The sequence below is a fragment of the Hippoglossus stenolepis genome, chromosome 22 (assembly GCF_022539355.2).
Source record: "Hippoglossus stenolepis isolate QCI-W04-F060 chromosome 22, HSTE1.2, whole genome shotgun sequence".
Taxonomy (NCBI): Eukaryota; Metazoa; Chordata; class Actinopteri; order Pleuronectiformes; family Pleuronectidae; genus Hippoglossus; species Hippoglossus stenolepis.
In genome coordinates, this window is record NC_061504.1 from 14,958,180 (window position 1) to 14,976,821 (window position 18,642).

Below are 18,642 nucleotides of genomic sequence, written 5' to 3' on the forward strand. Positions count from 1 at the left end.
CTTTCCTCTCTTCCTGCCTCCTGCCTCCTCCTCCTCTTTTTTTATATCGACGTACAAATCTTTATTTAAATCACTTAAATACGAGTTAAAGTTGAGTTCGCAGTTCGTTTCCTCTGGTGTTGAACTGAGCAGCTGCAGCTTGAACATAAAGTAAAGTAAAGGTAAAGTTTCCATCAGTTTCTCTCCTGTTGATCAGCTGCTAACTCGCTTCATTAGCTGCTGTGCTAACAGAGCATGTGGCCAATAAGAGACAAGTAACTGCGTTTTAAACTCATAAACACGTGTTTGAAAGTTCATGTTGTTTGTTGGAGCTTCAGAAGATGATGATTTCCAGTGGATGGACAAAAAGACAGAGTCTCAAATATTCAGAGAAATGTATATTAATACGTTTATTATTATTATGATTATTATTCCCTTATAACATCAGCTTAATTCTTTACTGTGAATTTCAAATATGTTTAATACATTTATAATCTGGTTAATAGTATAACATGTAATTCAGTTGATTTTAATTCAGTTTAACCTCCTCTATGATCTTCTGAATTTTCAAAAAGTGATTTAGGAAATTCAAGATGGCTGACGTCTCATCCAGCCAAGGAGTGAAGAGAAACATGGCGGCCGATGTCCTCGAGCCCCCGTCCAAATCGTCCAAGGTCACCCTCCTGAGCCCGTACCTCCTCCTGCTGGAGATCCACCCCGACACCGACACCAGCCTCCCCGTGTGGGACGCCGTGAGGTCCCAGCACGTCCACGTCACCTGGAGCGTCAACGCCTACAGCGTCGGAGTTCGCTTGACCCCGGCGACCTCCGATCGAGGGAAGGACGCCTCCATCGCCGCATGGACCTCAGCGCTTTCCTTCGCCACCCAGCAGTCTCGGGCGGTCATCCAGTCGGTCGCTCAGCAACGTGACGCCTCCCAGAGCCACCCCTGCGTCCTGCTCACCTTCTCCCAAACCGGCACCCAGATATCACCATGCCAACCACAGAAGATCCTTCCGAAGCCGACTACCTCCCTCATCGTCCCGCTGCCGCTCATCATCTCCCAACGCCAGCCTCCCCGTCAGCCCGGCGCCACGGCCAGGAAATGTGCCGTCATCCAGACCCCAACTCCTGCACCTACCAAGCCGCCAGTCCCGTCCAAATCCCCCGTCCCCTGTCTTTTCCACACCAGGAGCTCCTCTGACGTGGACATCTGCGACAGGTTCCTCTTAGGCATGTGTCGTGCGGGGGTGAGGTGCTGGAAGCACCACACGCCGTTCCCCTACCACTGGCAGCTGATGTGCTCGCTCACCGACATGTGGGTCAGCATCTCGCCTCGCTTTCAGGTCCTGCTGGAGCGGAGCTACTGCGACGCCGCCCAAGAGGTGGTTTCCATCAAGGACGGGTGAGTCAGAGCGGCACCATCTCCCTGAGTCAAAAACAACAGACGTGAGGTTTTAGTTGAAATCTTCTGCTGCGTTTCTGGTGCTTTAAACCCTGCAGACACCTGAGCTGCACCTTGAACTTTGAATCGATGGAGCCGGACGAACTGTCGAAGTACAGAGGAGTGAGACGGCTCAGCAACTCCGACAGGAACCCGTACTTCCCCAGCAAATGGAAGATCTACTGCTGGAACAACCGCGGCTGGGAAGAATACAAAAAGGTTCATGTTCTTCTTTTACTGTCAATTTGTGTTTCGGTGCCATTTCTCAGCGGCGTCCTGCTCACCGATTGGTTCGTCTCCCTGCAGGACGTGTCCGAGCTGCTGCTGAAGGCGATGGAGGAGAAGGAGCCCGAGTGTTCCTTCTTCATCGGCCTGCAGGAGCACAAGCTGGACTTCACCACCATGACCCAGACCCATGTCTCCACCGGGTTCCAGAGAGAAGTCCGCTGCCGGCCGGTGTACCGCCCCCCGGTGTCCATGCAGCCGTACCTGCAGTTAATATCCTGGATCTTTACTCTGTCGCACACTCAAACCTGCAGGTTCCTCTTCATCCCGTTAACATCCGTCCTTCCTCTTCCTCCCACACATCAGGACAGGAATCCTGCTCGAGCCCACCAGGCCTGCTGGTGATCCGCCAGGGGCCCACTTCAGCATGGACCCCCTGGAGGAGTTCAGCTCCTGGTATCCTCCGGTGTGGTGTCTGGCCCCGGAGGAGGAGTACAACCTGGTAGACGTCCCGGCGGGGACGCAGGCCCACCACAGGGTCTGCAACTTCTTCTACCAGAGCCTGTCGAAGATCAAGGTGGACGTCATCAGCATCCAGCAGGTCCAGAACCTCCTGCACTGGGACAAGTACCAAAGGTAAATCCAACAGTGAACCCGACTGCTGCACGGAAGATTTAAATATGTTTTCACACAAGAACTCTGGAACGTGTCCTTTGCAGGCACAAGGTGCACATGCAGAAGCAGCACACGTCCAAAGAGCCTCTGGAGAGACACCTCTTCCACGGCACAACCAGAGACGCCGCCGCAGACATCTGCCACAACAACTTCGACCCCCGCGTGGCCGGCGTCAACGGGACGGCCTACGGTTCCGGCTCCTACTTTGCCACCGCCGCCTCCTTGTCCCACACTTATTCGGCCAGGGCGGGGCACGACCAGGTCCGCCACATGTTCCTGGCCAAAGTGCTGGTGGGGAAGGCGAGTGTGGGGAGGAGCAACTACCGCCGCCCGCCGCCGCTCAGCCCCAGGACCAAGCACCTCCTCTACGACACCTGCGTGGACAACACGGACTTCCCCACCATGTTTGTGGTGTTTGACAGCTGCCAGTGTTACCCATACTACCTGATCAAGTACCAAGACGTCCCCAAAGAGGTCCCTATGTGAGGAGGAAGAGGAGAAGTGTTCACAAGCGTTCAGATGTACGAAGACTTGAAGTTCAGTTTGCTCTCGTAAAATGTACAAAACGTAGATTATGTGCAATGAAGTTCTACCTCAAAGACACGTCAGCTAAAATGTTAAAATGCATTTAAAAACAACAAACATGTGAAGCACTTTTTCAAAATGTCTTTTATTTTGGTCATTTAAACATTTTTATTTAAACGTTCATTGAAATAAGCACTTTAGTTTTTTTCTTCTTGAAGATGTTCTGAATCAAATTGACATCTGTCCCGTTTATGAAAATAAACAGTTCACCGGATACATTCGTGTCTCACTGCGTTTACATGAAGTTTTTAGTGTCATATTTTCCATCTGTTAAAATACAAACATATACCTGATAGTGTGTTAGTTTCAAATAGAGTCTCTTATTGTAAAAGTATTTAAAATATCTTCTATAAATCTTGATTCGGTCTTCAAACCAACATTTTTAGGTACAAAACACGATTTTCTATAAACTGCTGGCACAGTTATTTTTAAAATATCTGCAACATTAATTCCTTTAAAACCATCGATTAAGGATCCAGATGAAAACCGAATTAAAAGTAACTGTGCGTAATACACAGTTCTGTTTCCACTTGACCTTCACAGACGACCAGCACTTTAAATCAAAGTACTGGTGACGTTCAATGATGATGTAAAGCCTCATAAACTGTATGATGTACAGAAATGTAATAATAAACTAAACTGTCCCTTTAATTTCCACTCATAATTCAAAAGAGGGGTTGAAACAGATTTAGACTTTAAACAAACGGCCTCCGACTTCATCTCAACTCAACAAAACGCCACTTTAATCTTCAGTCGACTGTAGATGTCGCTTTAAAGTGAAATCTTGGTTAAATAATTTTTTGTGTAACCATGAATATATGATCTATCAGCGATTAACTTAACCGTCATTTCAAATTTCCATTGAAATGGCATTAACCATTTTAAGACGTGAAAGAAGAAATCAAATAAGAAGATATTACATTGTCTTGTATTTACAGTTTCACTTAAAATGTGCAATGCTGCGTTTGTTTTAGTTTTTTTTTTTTTACCATGATACAAATTATCTTTAAGACAAAAAGGAAAAAAGTAGCACAGTCACATGGATTAAAAAAATTACACTTTCAAAAAAACACAGGTCAGTCCTGAATAATGCACTTTCCACACGGGAACAAATCAGAGGGAGGACGACACGAAAACAAAGAAAGGAGATTAGACTGAGCTCTAAGTGAAGGATAATGAAATCATACTTAAAACCAAACTAGAGTCGAAACAGAGGAAGATGATGGATGGATGGAAAAACAACTTATTACTGACAGATATAAGGTTTGGCCAGCAGGTGGTGCCAGACGAGTGGACACGACAGAAAAGACAGGATTAATACACACGTCTTCAAACAGGGTCGGATGTTTGAGTGTCTAACGAGAGCTCCTGTCTCCAGCACAGATAAGAGCCGTGTGTGTTTTTCCCTTTCACTTTGTACACACGTGTATTTGTACACACTTACAGTACACAACGGGTAAAAACTGATCATGGAACAAACAAAAAACTCAAAACAGGAACCAGGGGAGTTGTTGGATTCACCAACACCTGTGACAAACGTCGTCTTTTCAGTCTCATCACTGTTTTTCTCTTTTCATCCGTGTGACTCCCGGTGACGACCACGTGACAGCGGTGCTGCCGGGGCGACCTCCTGAGAGGAGATCTGAGGACAGGCGGCAGAGGGGGTGTGTGTGCGTGCGAGTAAAAAAGCCGGCGGCTCATTCGCAGGCCAACTTGCTGTCAAAGCTCGACAGGCCGATGGCGAAGGCTTGAAGGGCGCACATGGGATAGTTGTAGTCCAGAGTGAAGATGTCCTCGGCCACGCGGCCAAACTGCATCACGATGTAGTCGGCTGGTTGGAGGGGAAACAGACTCGATCATGCACTGAGTACTGATGGAAATATGTGAAAGTATGCAGAGAATATATGATATGAAATGTCAACAGCTTGAACAAACTCTTGCCCCATCTCTCCTCCTTTCACCAAGTTTCGTAGAAATACATTTAATATTTTTTGTGTAATCCTCCTGACAAACAAACAAACGAGACAACAAAAGACAGAGGGGGGAATCTAACAACGATCAGGACGGATGTGTACTCACGGTCGTTGTCGTGAACTATTTGAAAGTTTTTGACCGAGGCTTGAGTGACTCGGCCGTGGAAGTTGAGCACGTAGGACTGCGTGTCGTCGTTCCACACCGGGGCCTTGTTGTGCAGCTCGATCAGGTTGTCCAGTGAGTGGCTGTGCCACCTGCTGAGGAGGCTCTCCTGCTCCTGTCACACAAATACATCCGTTCTAACAAGCTACACAACAGGTTTGTGCTAAATAACACAAGTTTGAAATAAAAGGAACCGTCACACTTACACTCTGAGGTCTCACGGGGACCCTCTCGAAGTTCATGTTCATGCCCGGGATGACTACGGTCATTTTCCGTGGTCCTTTGAATCCCAGTACGTTGGTTTCCTGCCAAATGGCACAGAGAGTTTCGCTTCATATAACGAATGAACAGGAGACACACTGATGGCTGCTGGTTTGTCACTCACGTAGCAGATGGCGGCCAGTTCCTGTCGCGTGTTGCTCTCCTCCAGCAGAGCCCCGGGGTTCTTGCAGGGGTTGGTGCCGTTGTCGTACACGGTGAATTTGGTGCCCATGAGGTTGGACCTGTAGTGGTTGCATGGATATAACCTTTGGTCATAGTCCTGGTGAGCTCAGCTATTTGTCACAGACTTGTGAAAGTTGATTTTATACCATCAGCACAAAATTCCATTGCCAAGCACGTCCCCAAACAAGATATTCAGGATGTTAGGCAGATTTGACCTTTTACATTTAGATTCAGGTATGCTACTGACAAGCAGGCGAACCTAAGAGGAGATTGCGGTTTTACCTCAGTTTACCGATGAAGCTCTCTCCCTCACGAGACAGGTCGGTGGCGTCCACTGAAATAAGGTAGTTGGACGTCTTACTCTTCTTCCTCTTCCTGCCTGCCAACAGAAACACCTGGAAAAAGATGATAAACGTCTCTACATGTCTCTAAAAACTCCAACAGGGATATAATGAATTCTCAGAGCACCACGGCCCTCTCTCACCTTCTTGCCGTCCTCTCGCTCCATGTGCATGAAGTAGGTGGGGTACAGGCCGCGGTCCATGCCCTTCTTGTCCCGGGTGATTCGACACTTCACGGTGATGCCGCGTGGAGCCGGACGGAGGACGAACTCCTCCAGATTGGCCACGTCGATCAGCGAGCTGTCCGGTGTGGGGGATCCCGGGGTTACGACCTCCTGGGCAGAGGGACACACGGACATTTGAGTCATTCGGCTGGGATTGGGATTATGTGGTCTATAGCCTGAGGCTTGTCGGTGACTCACTGAAACGTCTTTGCCGCTGGCAGCAGACTCAGGCCTGGTGGAGTCTGCGTGAGGCGACAGGGAACGTGTCCGATCTTCCTCCGTATCCTCCTCGTTTTCGCTGGATTCGTCGAAGTTCATGCTGCCACAGAGGCCTGGTGAGGAAGAGGAGTTATTTGTGTGATGTTTATTCACACAAGGCAGAAGAAGGACAATTAGTCCCAGAGGTTTAAATCCCAAACTACAGAAGAGTCTGAAAGACTTTATTTTGTTTCTTCCCAGAGGGTTTCTTTACTTTTGGTACAAAATTGTCCCTCAGGTGTATTTTTAAATGTTTTGGTTCGTACATTTCTCAAGAACTGATGCAATATTTAAGCAACAGTTGAAGCAGGGGCTAATGGATTACACAGTTACACTCACTCCCCTTTGAATAGTTATATATCGGCGGATAAGAATTGGACAAAGTGAGCTTTTTGAGAGATTTTACAGAATAAACAATACAGAAAATATATGTTTATATTCATATTTTACATCTAAGTTCTATATTTTTTTAGAAATTAAGACTTTTGCATTTCTCTGAAGGGTTTTTCTTCCACATGGAGGAGGCTGACTTCAAATCTGAAGCAGCAAAGCAAGAAAATGGAAGAATAAAGAATGAATCCAACCGAGTCATCTCCAAATATCTTTTTATCAGACAGAACTACACGATAATTCAGTTTGCTCATCCAACCAACATTTTACAAGTCTCAACTGAAGCTGTACCTGTCACAGTGGATGAATCTTTCTATTAGTCAGTTTCTGAGTTTAATGTTGGGAGATGAAGGCCGACGTCCCTCCGTGGGGTTGCATGTTTTCCACAGAGCGGTCACACGGTCGTGAAGATGTAAGAACGGGCCTGGCTGACTGCAGCCGATCTAGACTACTTGAGACATCTGTCTCTGCACTGATAATTGGATTTATCCGCCGGGACGCGGCTCTTGGCTGCGGCTGCGGTTCGGTCTGAATGTGCTGTCAGACGCCGGCGTGGAAACATCTCGGTGAGCCGGGGAAACTGTTTCTGATGTGTTAATGTTTGTGATTAAATGTAACGTGTGAATCAAACGCTCGACCAGAAATGATAATAACATCTATAGAGTATGTTACAAAGTCGGACTAATTACATGGAGCCGGTCTTCACACACACTGGACACTTTCTACTTGCTCTCAGACCTCAGACACCTCCTCCTGGATCTTCAGCAGATTTAAATGAGGTCAGGGTTTGAATTGGCCGATGCTGTTTTGTAGAAGGCGAGTGTTGAAAGTGTTATTTATCACCGTTTAATAACATGATGGCAGGTTTTTTTCTGGTGTTTTTACAGCAGCTGAACCGTGGATGTGCATCTCTCCCCGAGACAAAGAGCGAGTCATTACAAATACAGATTGAGACCCACAGTGACTACAGGGCTCCAATTAAAATACCAAACAAAGTTGTGTGAGCCAGTGGCTCATGAAATCAACCATCTGGAAATGTCAGAGCGGACTCACAACGCTCCAACCAACAACCCGCTCAACAAAACCCAAAATAAAGACAACACTTGCACAGAAAAGTTTGCACACGGCAGAAAATTAAGATTCACACATCATGGACAAAAATACAGACTTTGACTGAATGAGCTATCACATATTTCCTCCATGTCCTCAGGCGTTGGGATAATAAGCAAAGACGGGAAGCTAAAGATAGAGGACGTCTTCCTGTGTTTAACAGAACAATAACAACGAGCTCGTCCATTAATGAGACGGACAATGACATCTTCTACTGAGGCGTCGTCACACTGGAGCTCAGACTGGGGCCGCCAGATTATTGTGTAATGAAAGTCAAGATGTCAAGAAGACAAACTTTATTTTGTCTACAGGGGCAAGTGGATAAAAAAATAAAAAAACACACACAACCCACTCTGGACTGGATTTTAAGACCATAAACCTTAAAAAAATAAAAAAATGCAGCCCTGGCAGCTGGTGGTGTGAGTGTGGCTGGCAGAAGCAGTGTGAACGATGCTCGGCCCTATTATTAAATGACCCATTTCTCGCTGCGTCACCGTCAATCACACCAGCGTCTGTATCTCTGTTCTTCACAGCAGCAGGAGAAGCTTCAGAGTCTCTGAGCTCCTGATCTGTGACTGTGATCACTTTAACTAAGACTGGATTCACACGACACACACACTCATTAAGATGACAGCTCATCCTGATCTGAGTAACCTCCTCTTGTCTCTCCTCTCTTCGGTGTTTATTTATATTTGAGCCTCACTTCTTCCACCTCATGTCACACTGAGCTTGTGTTGAACTGTCGAACATTGTTTACTAAAACTGGGAATGAGACCAGGCGATAGAGCAGCAACAAAGCAGCTCTGCACCGTGCTGCGAACAACTTGAATCGGATTCAACTTTTGCTGCGACGCATCACGGCGTCATCTGACAAGACGCAGCACTGGCCAATCACTAACATGGACTTGAACCAAAACCAACCAGGATGTATAAAACATTTTTGACTGTTGTGCTGTTTTTGGAGTCAGTCCACAACTTCCTTCTACCAGAAAAGATAATTTGTTGTCGATTTTGAGTCTCTGCTCTCCGGTATATAACTTTTTTGACAGATAATCTAGGTTTAGGAAGTGATTTATTAATCCAAACATTTAACACTTTGGTTCTTTCTTCCAAAAACAACAATTACACAGCTGTTTTTCTAATATGGGTGATATCTATCTTGTATAGTCTAAATCTTTGTCAAACGCTGAGGGACTCATCTCTGTCGGGACTCACCTTGTTTCTGCAGTAACTCGTGGATATCCGTCTTGGGCTCGAGCAGCGTCTCAGTGTCTCTGTCTCTCTCGGGCTCCTCACAAGCAGGAGACTGAGGCTGGGATTGAAGCTGGAACTGAGACTCAGACTGGGACTGGGACTTGTTCTGGGTTTGGCTCGGCGAGAGGATCTGGATTTTGGTTCCAAGATCAGGGACGTCTGAGCCCATGAAGGCTGCTGGGCCATCAATACCTAGTGAGAGAAACCAGCTGTAAGTCAGTTGGATGTAACTTTAGTTGTTATTGTTCTGGTTATAACAAAGAACCATAGACTGTAAATAAACATGGATGACTTGACCACTCCCCAAAAGTGAAGCCAAAGCACCTCTATTGCCCACTGGTGGCTGGTGTCAGTATAGGTCATTAACCAAAGCAAATTTTAACAGTGCCACATGCAGTCCTGTGTATATGTCTGGATATCAAATACTATTATCTAGATAGCTGTTAATTTATCGATTTGTCCAAACATCCAAACTACACTGCAGTGGACGCAGTAATCTCAGACTAGATAAACATGTTGTTTCCCCCACGTTGTGTGGCACAGCGTTGCCCTTCATGTGTTTTCTGCATCACGCTGTGAAGCGGAGCGGCAAGTCAACAGAATATTGTCGCTGCTTGATCTCACAAACTAACCCTTCTAAGTAATCTGGTAGTCTGGCGGCTCGCTTTGTGATCATCCTACACTGGCAGGCAAAGACTTCCAGCTCCGGGGGAATAAAGGATGGAGTGTTTTAATCCGCAAACAGAACGCTCCACACGGAAATCAGTGAACATGACAGAGCGTAAGAGTTAATGTAATGTAGCGTAGAAATTGGATGTTGACCACAAACAAAACACTTCTGTGTGAAAACAGGACATTTCTGGGGGAAATAGCAGCAACTGTGTTTGAGGGGGTGTTTGATGATGAGTTGTTTCCCCCTCACCATCCATGTTGACATCGTTTACGATACTGGGTTGGAACTCCACCAGTGGCGCCTGCTCCTCCCCGCGCCGCGTCCTGGAGCGCCGGGGCCAGGCCTCCGTGTTGGGCTGGACCATGAGTGGCTCTTGACGCTTCCTCCGCTGCTTCTGTTCCAACAGTGCCCTCTGTTGACCAAACGGGGGGGGGGGAGAGAAAAGTGGCGTGAAACTTTAGAAATGTGATACAGTCCTCTAGTGAACCTTACAGGAGGTTGAGAGCATTTGACGTCGACGTCTCCACTCAACGAAATGAGACGTCAACCTTTTCTCCTCCGTTCCGGCTTCTCTCCACTTGTTTGTGTCATTAACATCTAACATTAGATTTGTTCATATATGTTTGATTTACTCATTTAAAGGTTCATTTAAACCACGGGAGGTTTTAATGTAAAAAAACAAAGAGCTTCTTTAGCTGTTAATTCATGTTATATGGAAATTAAGCCATACTTAAAACCAAACCATCACGAGGCAAAGGCTCAGATACATCTCAAACAAAGACCAAAGTAATGGATGCTATGTCTCATCGGTGTTGTTTGCTCGTCCATCACATGAAGATTTGGTCTCAGGATCTTCAAATCGCGACAACACTTCTCTCTCTCCCTTCTCAGCTTAATGACTAAACCGAATTGACATGTTCCGTTGGCTCCTGTGATATAAACGTATAATGACTTCACGTTATATCTGCTCAACCCTGCGCCCCGGCCTCTGCGGTCAGAGCAGCCGATGGATTACGCAAGCCCGTTAATTGGCGTGTCAAAGGCACAACGATGAGTCCTGTTTAGTGATGCTGTTTAGTGAGCTGGAAGACACCGGGAGGCCTTGTCTCATATTTGTCGGGACTAAAAAGCTTTCATAACTCAGCGGTCATTGTGCCAGAGCTCAGGGTCGGTCTCGCTGTTTCCTCCTCCCCTCTGTACAACCACACCAACCACACGGCTACCACTCATCTGTGAAAAACCTTATTTAATATGATTACACTTGTGGGGAAGTGTTGCAAATGTGGAAAATAGTCATTTAATGAATAACCTCATGATAAGAGTCGGAGCGGTACAATCCAGACCTACATTTATCACTTCAAAAAGACGCAGGATTTGCTCGCTCGCTTTCAGTAAATGAATGAAACATAAAAGCAGGATTTTTATAATTATTAAATGGTGATCTGGAAATAAAAGAAAAGCTAAGGGTGAACGTCGTGAGTTCCACATTTCCTTGCAAATGTTTTGATGCACATTGAGTATTTAAAGATTTATAGTTTTATAATCATTATAGATTCAGCTGGGGAATCTGGAAAGATAATGACTAACAAGTTAACTGAAACCACAACAAGTTTATTTGTATAAAAACTGAGATTAGCTGCACACTGAACTGGGGTTGAGTGATAAAACAATATCAATAATTATCACAATATAATTGTCATCGATGGCAATATAACAAAAGTCCAATATAGCTGATACAATGCTTATGTAATGTGCACTGTTATCAAGTATAGACAAATGTTTAAAACCATAACCTTCACTCAGGAGCAAAAATCTGTCCAAAAAATGTATCGTGATAATTACCGATATTGACTGATAAAAATATTTGTATTATTTACTTGATCTCATTTTCGGCCATATCACCAAGCCCTACCCTGAACTTATTCTACACACAATCAAAGTTTGACCAGTTTGTTCTCTCTTCCTTCACAGTGAACTATTTTGAGCCAATCTATTGTAATATTCCCTTCTTGTGTAAAGACTCAGCCCAGGATGTGACTTCATTCAGGCTTTTACAGTCTTTCCTTTGTCCGTCAAAACATGGGAAAAGAGATGGCGACTTGAAACATACTGTATAATCATGTGTGCCCTTTCAAACAATCTGATAACAATTACATAGGGAGGAGAAGAAAAAACAATGAGGGCACGCACATCATACACTGAAAAGTTGAAAGTTAAAGTTGCTTTGCTGGATATTACTGGAACAATCTCATCTCGCGACAGATGAAAAAAGAAAAACGTATGAAGTTACAAACCCGTTCCATTGACATCCTGAACAAGCGTGGGGCAAAGTTTCTCTACAGAAATAACATCACAGTTGGTCCTGTTGGTCTCGAGGTCAGATACAGCTAAGTCCCAACAGCAGCGTTTCTCCTGAGCATGACTTTCTCTTCCTGTCGCTCATTCCTTCTCTGGGGCTGAGCTGGAGGATCAATAAACCAACAGCCTCCTCTGGAAAAAAAACGCTCTGTCTCTCATCCAAATACTGAGCGCTGGAGTGTGAGTGTGAGTGTGTGTGTGTGTGTGTGTTGCTGTTGCTGACTGAATCAGTGGTCATTAGCACTCCAGAAGGAGAGAGATAGACAGAGAACGAGAGAAGGAGAGAGGGAGGCTGTGAAGCGCGCCCGGAGTGAGATATACGCTCAGTCACAATCATCCTGGATTTAATATCTGAATGGTTTTCATTTGGCTCTTTGAAACAAGGTGGGAAAAATGCTACAGTGAGTGCAAACATAGAGAAAATGTTTCACTGTTTAATATTTTTTTTTTCATATTTGCCACAACTTTCATTTGATCTCCCCTCTGGGACATGATTGCATGTGTGTTTGTCCTCGTGAGTTATGTAAGGACAAAAGACTCAAGTGAGGCTGTTTGGGCTGCGGCACACACACACAAACAGGAGCCCCGCAGTAAATCCTCCTCACTTTGAACTCACCAGTCTGGCTCTCCTGTTTCTCTCCGCCTGACGTTTGAGATAGCGGGCGCGCGGCTTCAAGCTCAAATCAAAGTGCAACGCCGCCGCTCTACAGCAACGTTCGGGGGATAAAGCGTCTCGCGGAGCGTTCGGGAGGAGAGAAAGGATGAAAAGAGAACAAACGTGCGGCGGAGGAAAGGCTACGTCTCGTCATGTACCAGACGATCTTCAGTGTCTCTGCTTCAGCTGCTGCTCGCATTTTAACCAACAACAAGCGTAAAGGGCACATTTCTCTCCAATCCTCGCTTCCGTTCCGTTCCAGTTCAATTACGTTTGATAACTTTTATAGCTCAGCACGGTCTAGGGACCAGTTATATTAGAGAGCTGCTGTCTCCCTATGCACCAAAAGCCATAATGTAAGATCTTCCTACCAACACTTGCTACTAGTGCCTAAGTCAAGGCCGGTAACTGAGAGGTGACTGGTTTTTACCATCAGGGCCCAGAGGCTCTGGAGATTTGACTTACCAGCACTTAACCAGTTTTAAAATCGTTGCTTAAAACTGATTTATAACTGGTTATAACGGACGTTTGTTTTTCTTTCATTCAATCTTCCTTATCTGTGTTTTGTCTTGTTTTCCTTCCCATGCATTTTCGTGAAGCACTTTGTATTTTTGTAACGAGCGACAACAGGGAGCGGTTCAGGGTTGAGGAGGCAGTATGAGCATTAAAATTCCAAGTGACTGTGCAGGTGAAAACACTAATCAGCAAACTGCACGCCGCTGCATGATGTTGAAGCTGCTCCTGCCAACAGCTGGCACCCCTCGGTGACAAAAGGAGCAGAACACAAGGCCTTCTCCGCCCCGTCATTTACCAGTATTACGCAAAATCTTAGCTGGAGCTCATACGGCCGATGTTTGCCCTCAGCCTAAAACAGCCATCTCAGTGTGAGCAGTGATAACAGCAGGGATCTACACCACATTGGAGACACTACTTTCTCTTTAGAAAAATGAAAAGAAGCAAACAACAGAAGCTTCCTACCTGTTTTTCAAGCTTCTGCTGCATGAGACTGGCGCTGTCATCTTCGATGCCGCTGCTGAGAGAAGGAGAAACATCGTAAGGAATCAGAGATTTCACATTTCACGAGGCATTTACATTGGATTTTGATTTTCTCTTCTCAAACCAGTAGAGGGCATCACTGCTGTTGCATTAATATAAAGCAATAAAGACCTTTTATCATGTATGATATTTAATCAAAAATAAACTATTCAAGGCGTTACTGTAGTACAGTAGCAGCAGTTTTAAAAAGAAAAATTCAGTAATGGAAAGAGAATTAAAAACATGTAGCTTACATCTCAGTCAAAACCACTAAATGGACTTAAACTTAAATTAAATGACCTTCTGAGACTGTAGCTGTAACGTGGCACCGCTCACTCAGAGGAAAAAACGGAAGAAAGCTAGTTTGTACAGGGAAGAAAGAGAAGGACAAAGCTCCAGCTGAGAGAATGCCTCGCACTCCGGGTCCTCTGGGCGTTTACCCTGGACACCTATCTGAAGGGACTGGGTCCATGTTGCTTAGCTACATGGAGGAGAGAAAAGGGCAACAGCAGGAGTCTGTACTGTCAGCGTCTGAGTCAGAGACCTACACTACGTCTCTCCTGTCTTCCTCTGTGTGCAGGGTCACCGACTCCATTTCTCATATCTTTCATCTTTCCCAGTCAAGTAAATCTTTAAGTAGAACATGTTCTGCTTGGCAAGAATGTTTTTTTGATAGGAGGGGATTAAGGGTAGGAAGAGAAGAGTTATCGCCCCCATTAAGTAAGCTCATCGAATGTTTGACTCATTCCTCCGTCTCTCTCAAGTCGCTCTCGCATCCTCTCCAAAGGTCTAGTGTGTATAGGTGACGACACACACGCTTCTTAAGGATCTCAAGCCTGATGCTCGCTGACGTGACACATCACAGCTCATCTCCGGAGGACAGTAGGTGAATGGCAAAAGGTGTCGAGTGCCGGAAACTCATTTGTGCCTTAATAAGCCCGTTCCACTCTAATTGAGAACACTGAACATAATCAAGTGCTGAGGACCAGAGGAAGTAAGACATTTGGGTGACAAACACACGTGGACACAGAGGAAGCTGTTGATGAGCTCGTTCTACTGTCACACATTCATTTATTTAATCAATTCGGACTCAACACTGAGCCAGTGAGTGTATATGAGAAGTGAACAGTGGGTAAAACCTGTGGATCGCTCGTGATTCACAATGGGGGACAACACATGCAAGCCAGATAAGTCAGCCAATAAAAAGCTGAAAACAACAACACCTCAACAATAGTAATCCATGTTTCCCCTCTGGTAAACTCTGGTATACTGGTAAACAAAGAGATTTACCTGGTGCTGACAGGCGTAATGAGCATCGTGTGAAGTCATTAGCATTGTGTCAACACACAGCAGAAGCTTGAGTGTAACAGGAGCTCATTGAGTTCATGGTGGCAAAGATGCAAATGTGGCATCAGAATATCTGTACTGTGACATATCTGCTTATCCGGCCCAATGGTTACTTGGATAGTATAACTATTTGAGCAAAAATATTAATATTTAATAAAGTAATTGGATGTAGAGATTTTTATATTTTATCAAAATGAATTGTTGTTTCTTTTAAACTATTTAACATGTGCCCACGTGTACCAAAAAGTAGAAAAATAACGAGTAACAATAAAATTATGTTTATCTATTCTCTACTCAATTGTATCACTGCAGGATCAACATCTGGCAAAAGGGTCAGCTGATGAAAACTAGCCTCTCAGCTAACTCAGGTGCATTTATATTCGTATATGACCATTCTTAGTCATCTGGTACCAGTGTCTCATATCAATACTTGTAAATCCTCCTTTGAGGATCCTCACTGCTGACATTGGCACACGGATGGGAGAGGTCATTACGGCGTGTTGTGTGGTTTGTAGAGGCTCCAGACTTTAAGTTAGGAAACTACGTACAGGGAGGCCAGAGAGACTTACTAACTGTTTGTCTAAAACTAATGTGAATATCGTACAATCACGCCAAGGCATAAATAACTCTGATTAAAATGTTTACTAAGATTTCCCACTGAGCTGTGCCATTAATATGACTGTTTCCATGGTACAAAGCACAGTCTGGTTAATAACCTCTATATTATGTTACATTATGGGATGTTGACTGATGTTTTCTACCTCCAACACAATCTCTCTGTTGTAATGATACTGTTCACTCCTGAGCCAGGGATGTTTTACCAGATAAAAACCTGCCACTTGATGAAGCACATTAAGATTGTTTCCAGACAAAAGAGGAATCAAAACTAGTGACTCATCTTATCAGTGAAAAGGAAATAGAAAATATGAAAAGATTAATTTGGTATTTGCGTCATGGATATTTTTTGAAGATCTTCCCTTGTACTCTAGATAAATACAACAGGTAATTGTAACTATTTACATGACATTTTATAACCTTAAGACCATACTAATTGACCATGCACCAAAATTGCTGGTCAATTAATGATGATCTGTAATTTGAAAAACAGAGTTTGAATCCATGCTTAAGTCTGTCGGTAATCTTCGAGTAATTCAACTCACAGGTGTAACAAGAGATGCTTGTTGTGTGAGTGTGTGTTGTGGGGTGTGTGTGTGTTGCCGTTTACCTTGTTGTTGCGTTTGAGGAGAAGCTGGCAGAGCTGGAGGGTCTGGAACATTTGGCAATTTGGCCCCAAGCACCGGACATGTCGGAAATAAGAGAGTGACACAAATTAACAAGGTCAAAAGATGTATGGGATATTAAATCAAATCGACAAATCCAAAATCCTATATGGGTTTATTAATTTGTTAATTGACTACAAGCAGAGGCTTTAATTTAGTGGACAGTTATTGATAATGAAGTCAGAGGATAATTGTTGAGCAGGTGTCGGGTAAAATGAAAGACACGATCCCTCAGAGTTTATCATTAAGACGTCAATCTGCTGGGCGTCAAGACAATCCCCCCCGATACACACACACACACACACACTTGGTGCCTCATCACAGCTGTGAGTGATCAATGTTTCATCAGTTCGTCACAGCTTGGGTGACAAGAGAGGGACACGCCACTGTTGTCCCTTCCTTGAGTGTCAGACCAAGGTAACCATGGAGATTCCGGCTCCGTCAACAGCTCGCCTCCACCGGCATTGATTAAAAACCTGCATCCAGTTCAGTACAGCTCCATCGTAACTGGACGCCTTAGCACTGTGCTGTAAAGATTTACTGAGTGACAGAGGAGGAGGCGGCTGTACCAAGGCGTGTAATTGTTTTTCTGCTCCACATCTAAATACAAATACTCAGGACTAATATGATTTTAATGCACCATTGGTTCAGAGGGACAAGTTGATCAGTGACTTATTTCCAGAAGACAATATCAAAGCTATTTAAAAAAAAATCCGCATGGCATTAACCAGAGGGATCTTATAATTGGAATAGAGTCCAATTTGTCTGTTGTCAATTTTAATTAAAAGCCTTCCACTTTGCCACTTCAAAAAGAAAATTTGAAAGTTGAATGAAAGTTGAATTAATTCCTGCCACAGGCTATTCCAACTTGGAGAGCATGCAGGATTAAATGAGAGCTGATAAGATGAAATGCTTCACTGCCTGTGGCTGAGAGCACAGTGAGCACAAAGAGAAATGATACCAAATTATACCCAAATTACATGCATGAAAGGAGGACGGGTACAGTGTAGCTCTGTGGACAGGCAGTCTCTGGTGGCTCGTGTTGTGTATGGCACACATAGGGCGGTAAATTGTTTGTTTGCAATTGAGTGAGCATATAAGTGCGTTTACCACTGAGCAGCATCTGCAGCTATAACGATAGTTTATGGTCAGGGAGCGCAGGTTTTGCTGTATGTCTCTGTTCAGACACTGTGGTACAAAACCTGATAACTTCACCATGACAACACTTTCACTGTGAGGCTAAAGCGTAAATAATTATGCCGCTGCTCCTTCAAAACCTCTGGATTTTACTGTGAAGCCGCTTCAAGAGGTCTGGAGCAAGGATCTGATGATGTTGTGTCTTAATCTGTTTCCTCAGCATCACTGTGTCCTCCCACATGCTAGTCAAAGACAATTAGATGCTTCAGGAAAACATAAAGTGGTTGATTTACAAATGCAATGATTTCAGGATGATAAAAGCAGACAAAGACGTCAACTTGGAAAGACGTGAAGATTCAAGCTTTTGGGGATGAGCTCCGATACCGGTGTCAATCTGCTGTAATCAAAAAAACTGTGCTTTCCACAACATTAAATTATAAATCATGTCCTGCCTCCTGTGTGCTCTACCTAGGCGCCACTCCTCACATGAATGTTTCCTGTGAACGCGTCATATGTGAACCAATTTTCCGGATATTTCTTAAAGTACTTCTCCAAAAACAGTACAAGAGTAGTAGTGATACTGTGATTACAAAAGCATCTAGACATCACGGAGCCTCGACAAAGAGACGCATTTAACAGTCAGACATAAATTCAGCTGTTTTAGAAATCAGTGGCATCTAGTTACGCATGTTTTAAGTGTTGTGAGTGTGCCACTTAAAACGGCATATAAAAAACAAGTTGGAGTAGACACACGCACGAATCGTCTCGACTCTGGTTACAGCGCACACGGTCACAGCCTGATACTCTGAATAAGTAAAGACGTGGTTGGCGGAAACATGAGCAAGAGGCACATCTTTGACTGCAGGTCGACCATCCAGCTGGGAATTCTAGCAGTGTGACTGGAAGAAACATTAAAACAGCTCTAACCCACCGTCCTGGCAGAGGCTGCTCTGCAATTCTAAACCCTGAAATACAGCTTGGACGACTGAAGCCAAAATCTGTGTCTGTGTTGATGAATGAGTCCAACTCGAACAAACAAACTGTAAGTCTTCCGAGGGCAACAGCAGAGTGGCTGTTTTCTAGTGCAAAGAT

General features: G+C 44.6%; 3 protein-coding genes across 8 annotated transcripts in view; 2 read left to right on the forward strand and 1 right to left on the reverse strand.

Moving 5' to 3' along the window:
• LOC118101431 (protein mono-ADP-ribosyltransferase TIPARP) lies at window positions 1-2,981 on the forward strand. Its single transcript, XM_035147195.2, has 6 exons — window positions 1-161; window positions 555-1,384; window positions 1,483-1,642; window positions 1,730-1,917; window positions 2,015-2,284; window positions 2,368-2,981. Exons 2-6 carry the CDS (start codon window positions 573-575, stop codon window positions 2,807-2,809), a joined length of 1,872 nt encoding a protein of 623 aa, XP_035003086.1. The 5' UTR covers window positions 1-161; window positions 555-572; the 3' UTR covers window positions 2,810-2,981.
• The window catches only part of tulp3 (TUB like protein 3), a 21,508-nt gene continuing 5,840 nt past the window's right edge, over window positions 2,975-18,642 (reverse strand). For 2 of the 6 annotated variants that reach the window (XM_035147200.2, XM_035147198.2), the window contains exons 2-12: window positions 16,359-16,400; window positions 13,730-13,781; window positions 9,988-10,150; window positions 9,027-9,257; window positions 6,252-6,385; window positions 5,973-6,164; window positions 5,771-5,883; window positions 5,430-5,547; window positions 5,251-5,349; window positions 4,988-5,159; window positions 2,975-4,739 (exon numbers count right to left, since the gene is read on the reverse strand). In XM_035147200.2, coding sequence (XP_035003091.1) covers window positions 4,606-4,739; window positions 4,988-5,159; window positions 5,251-5,349; window positions 5,430-5,547; window positions 5,771-5,883; window positions 5,973-6,164; window positions 6,252-6,385; window positions 9,027-9,257; window positions 9,988-10,150; window positions 13,730-13,781; window positions 16,359-16,400 — 1,450 coding nt within the window. In that variant the 3' untranslated portion in view covers window positions 2,975-4,605. Of the gene's footprint in view, window positions 4,740-4,987; window positions 5,160-5,250; window positions 5,350-5,429; window positions 5,548-5,770; window positions 5,884-5,972; window positions 6,165-6,251; window positions 6,386-9,026; window positions 9,258-9,987; window positions 10,151-12,032; window positions 13,080-13,729; window positions 13,785-14,086; window positions 14,175-16,358; window positions 16,401-18,642 lie in introns of those variants that run through there. The other 4 variants (XM_035147199.2, XM_035147197.2, XM_035147201.2 and 1 more) reach the window with 3 other exon arrangements.
• Window positions 18,349-18,642, forward strand: part of foxm1 (forkhead box M1) — a 14,348-nt gene continuing 14,054 nt past the window's right edge. The window contains exon 1 of the mRNA XM_035147192.2: window positions 18,349-18,592. Coding sequence (XP_035003083.1) covers window positions 18,567-18,592 — 26 coding nt within the window. The 5' untranslated portion in view covers window positions 18,349-18,566. The remainder of the gene's footprint in view (window positions 18,593-18,642) is intronic.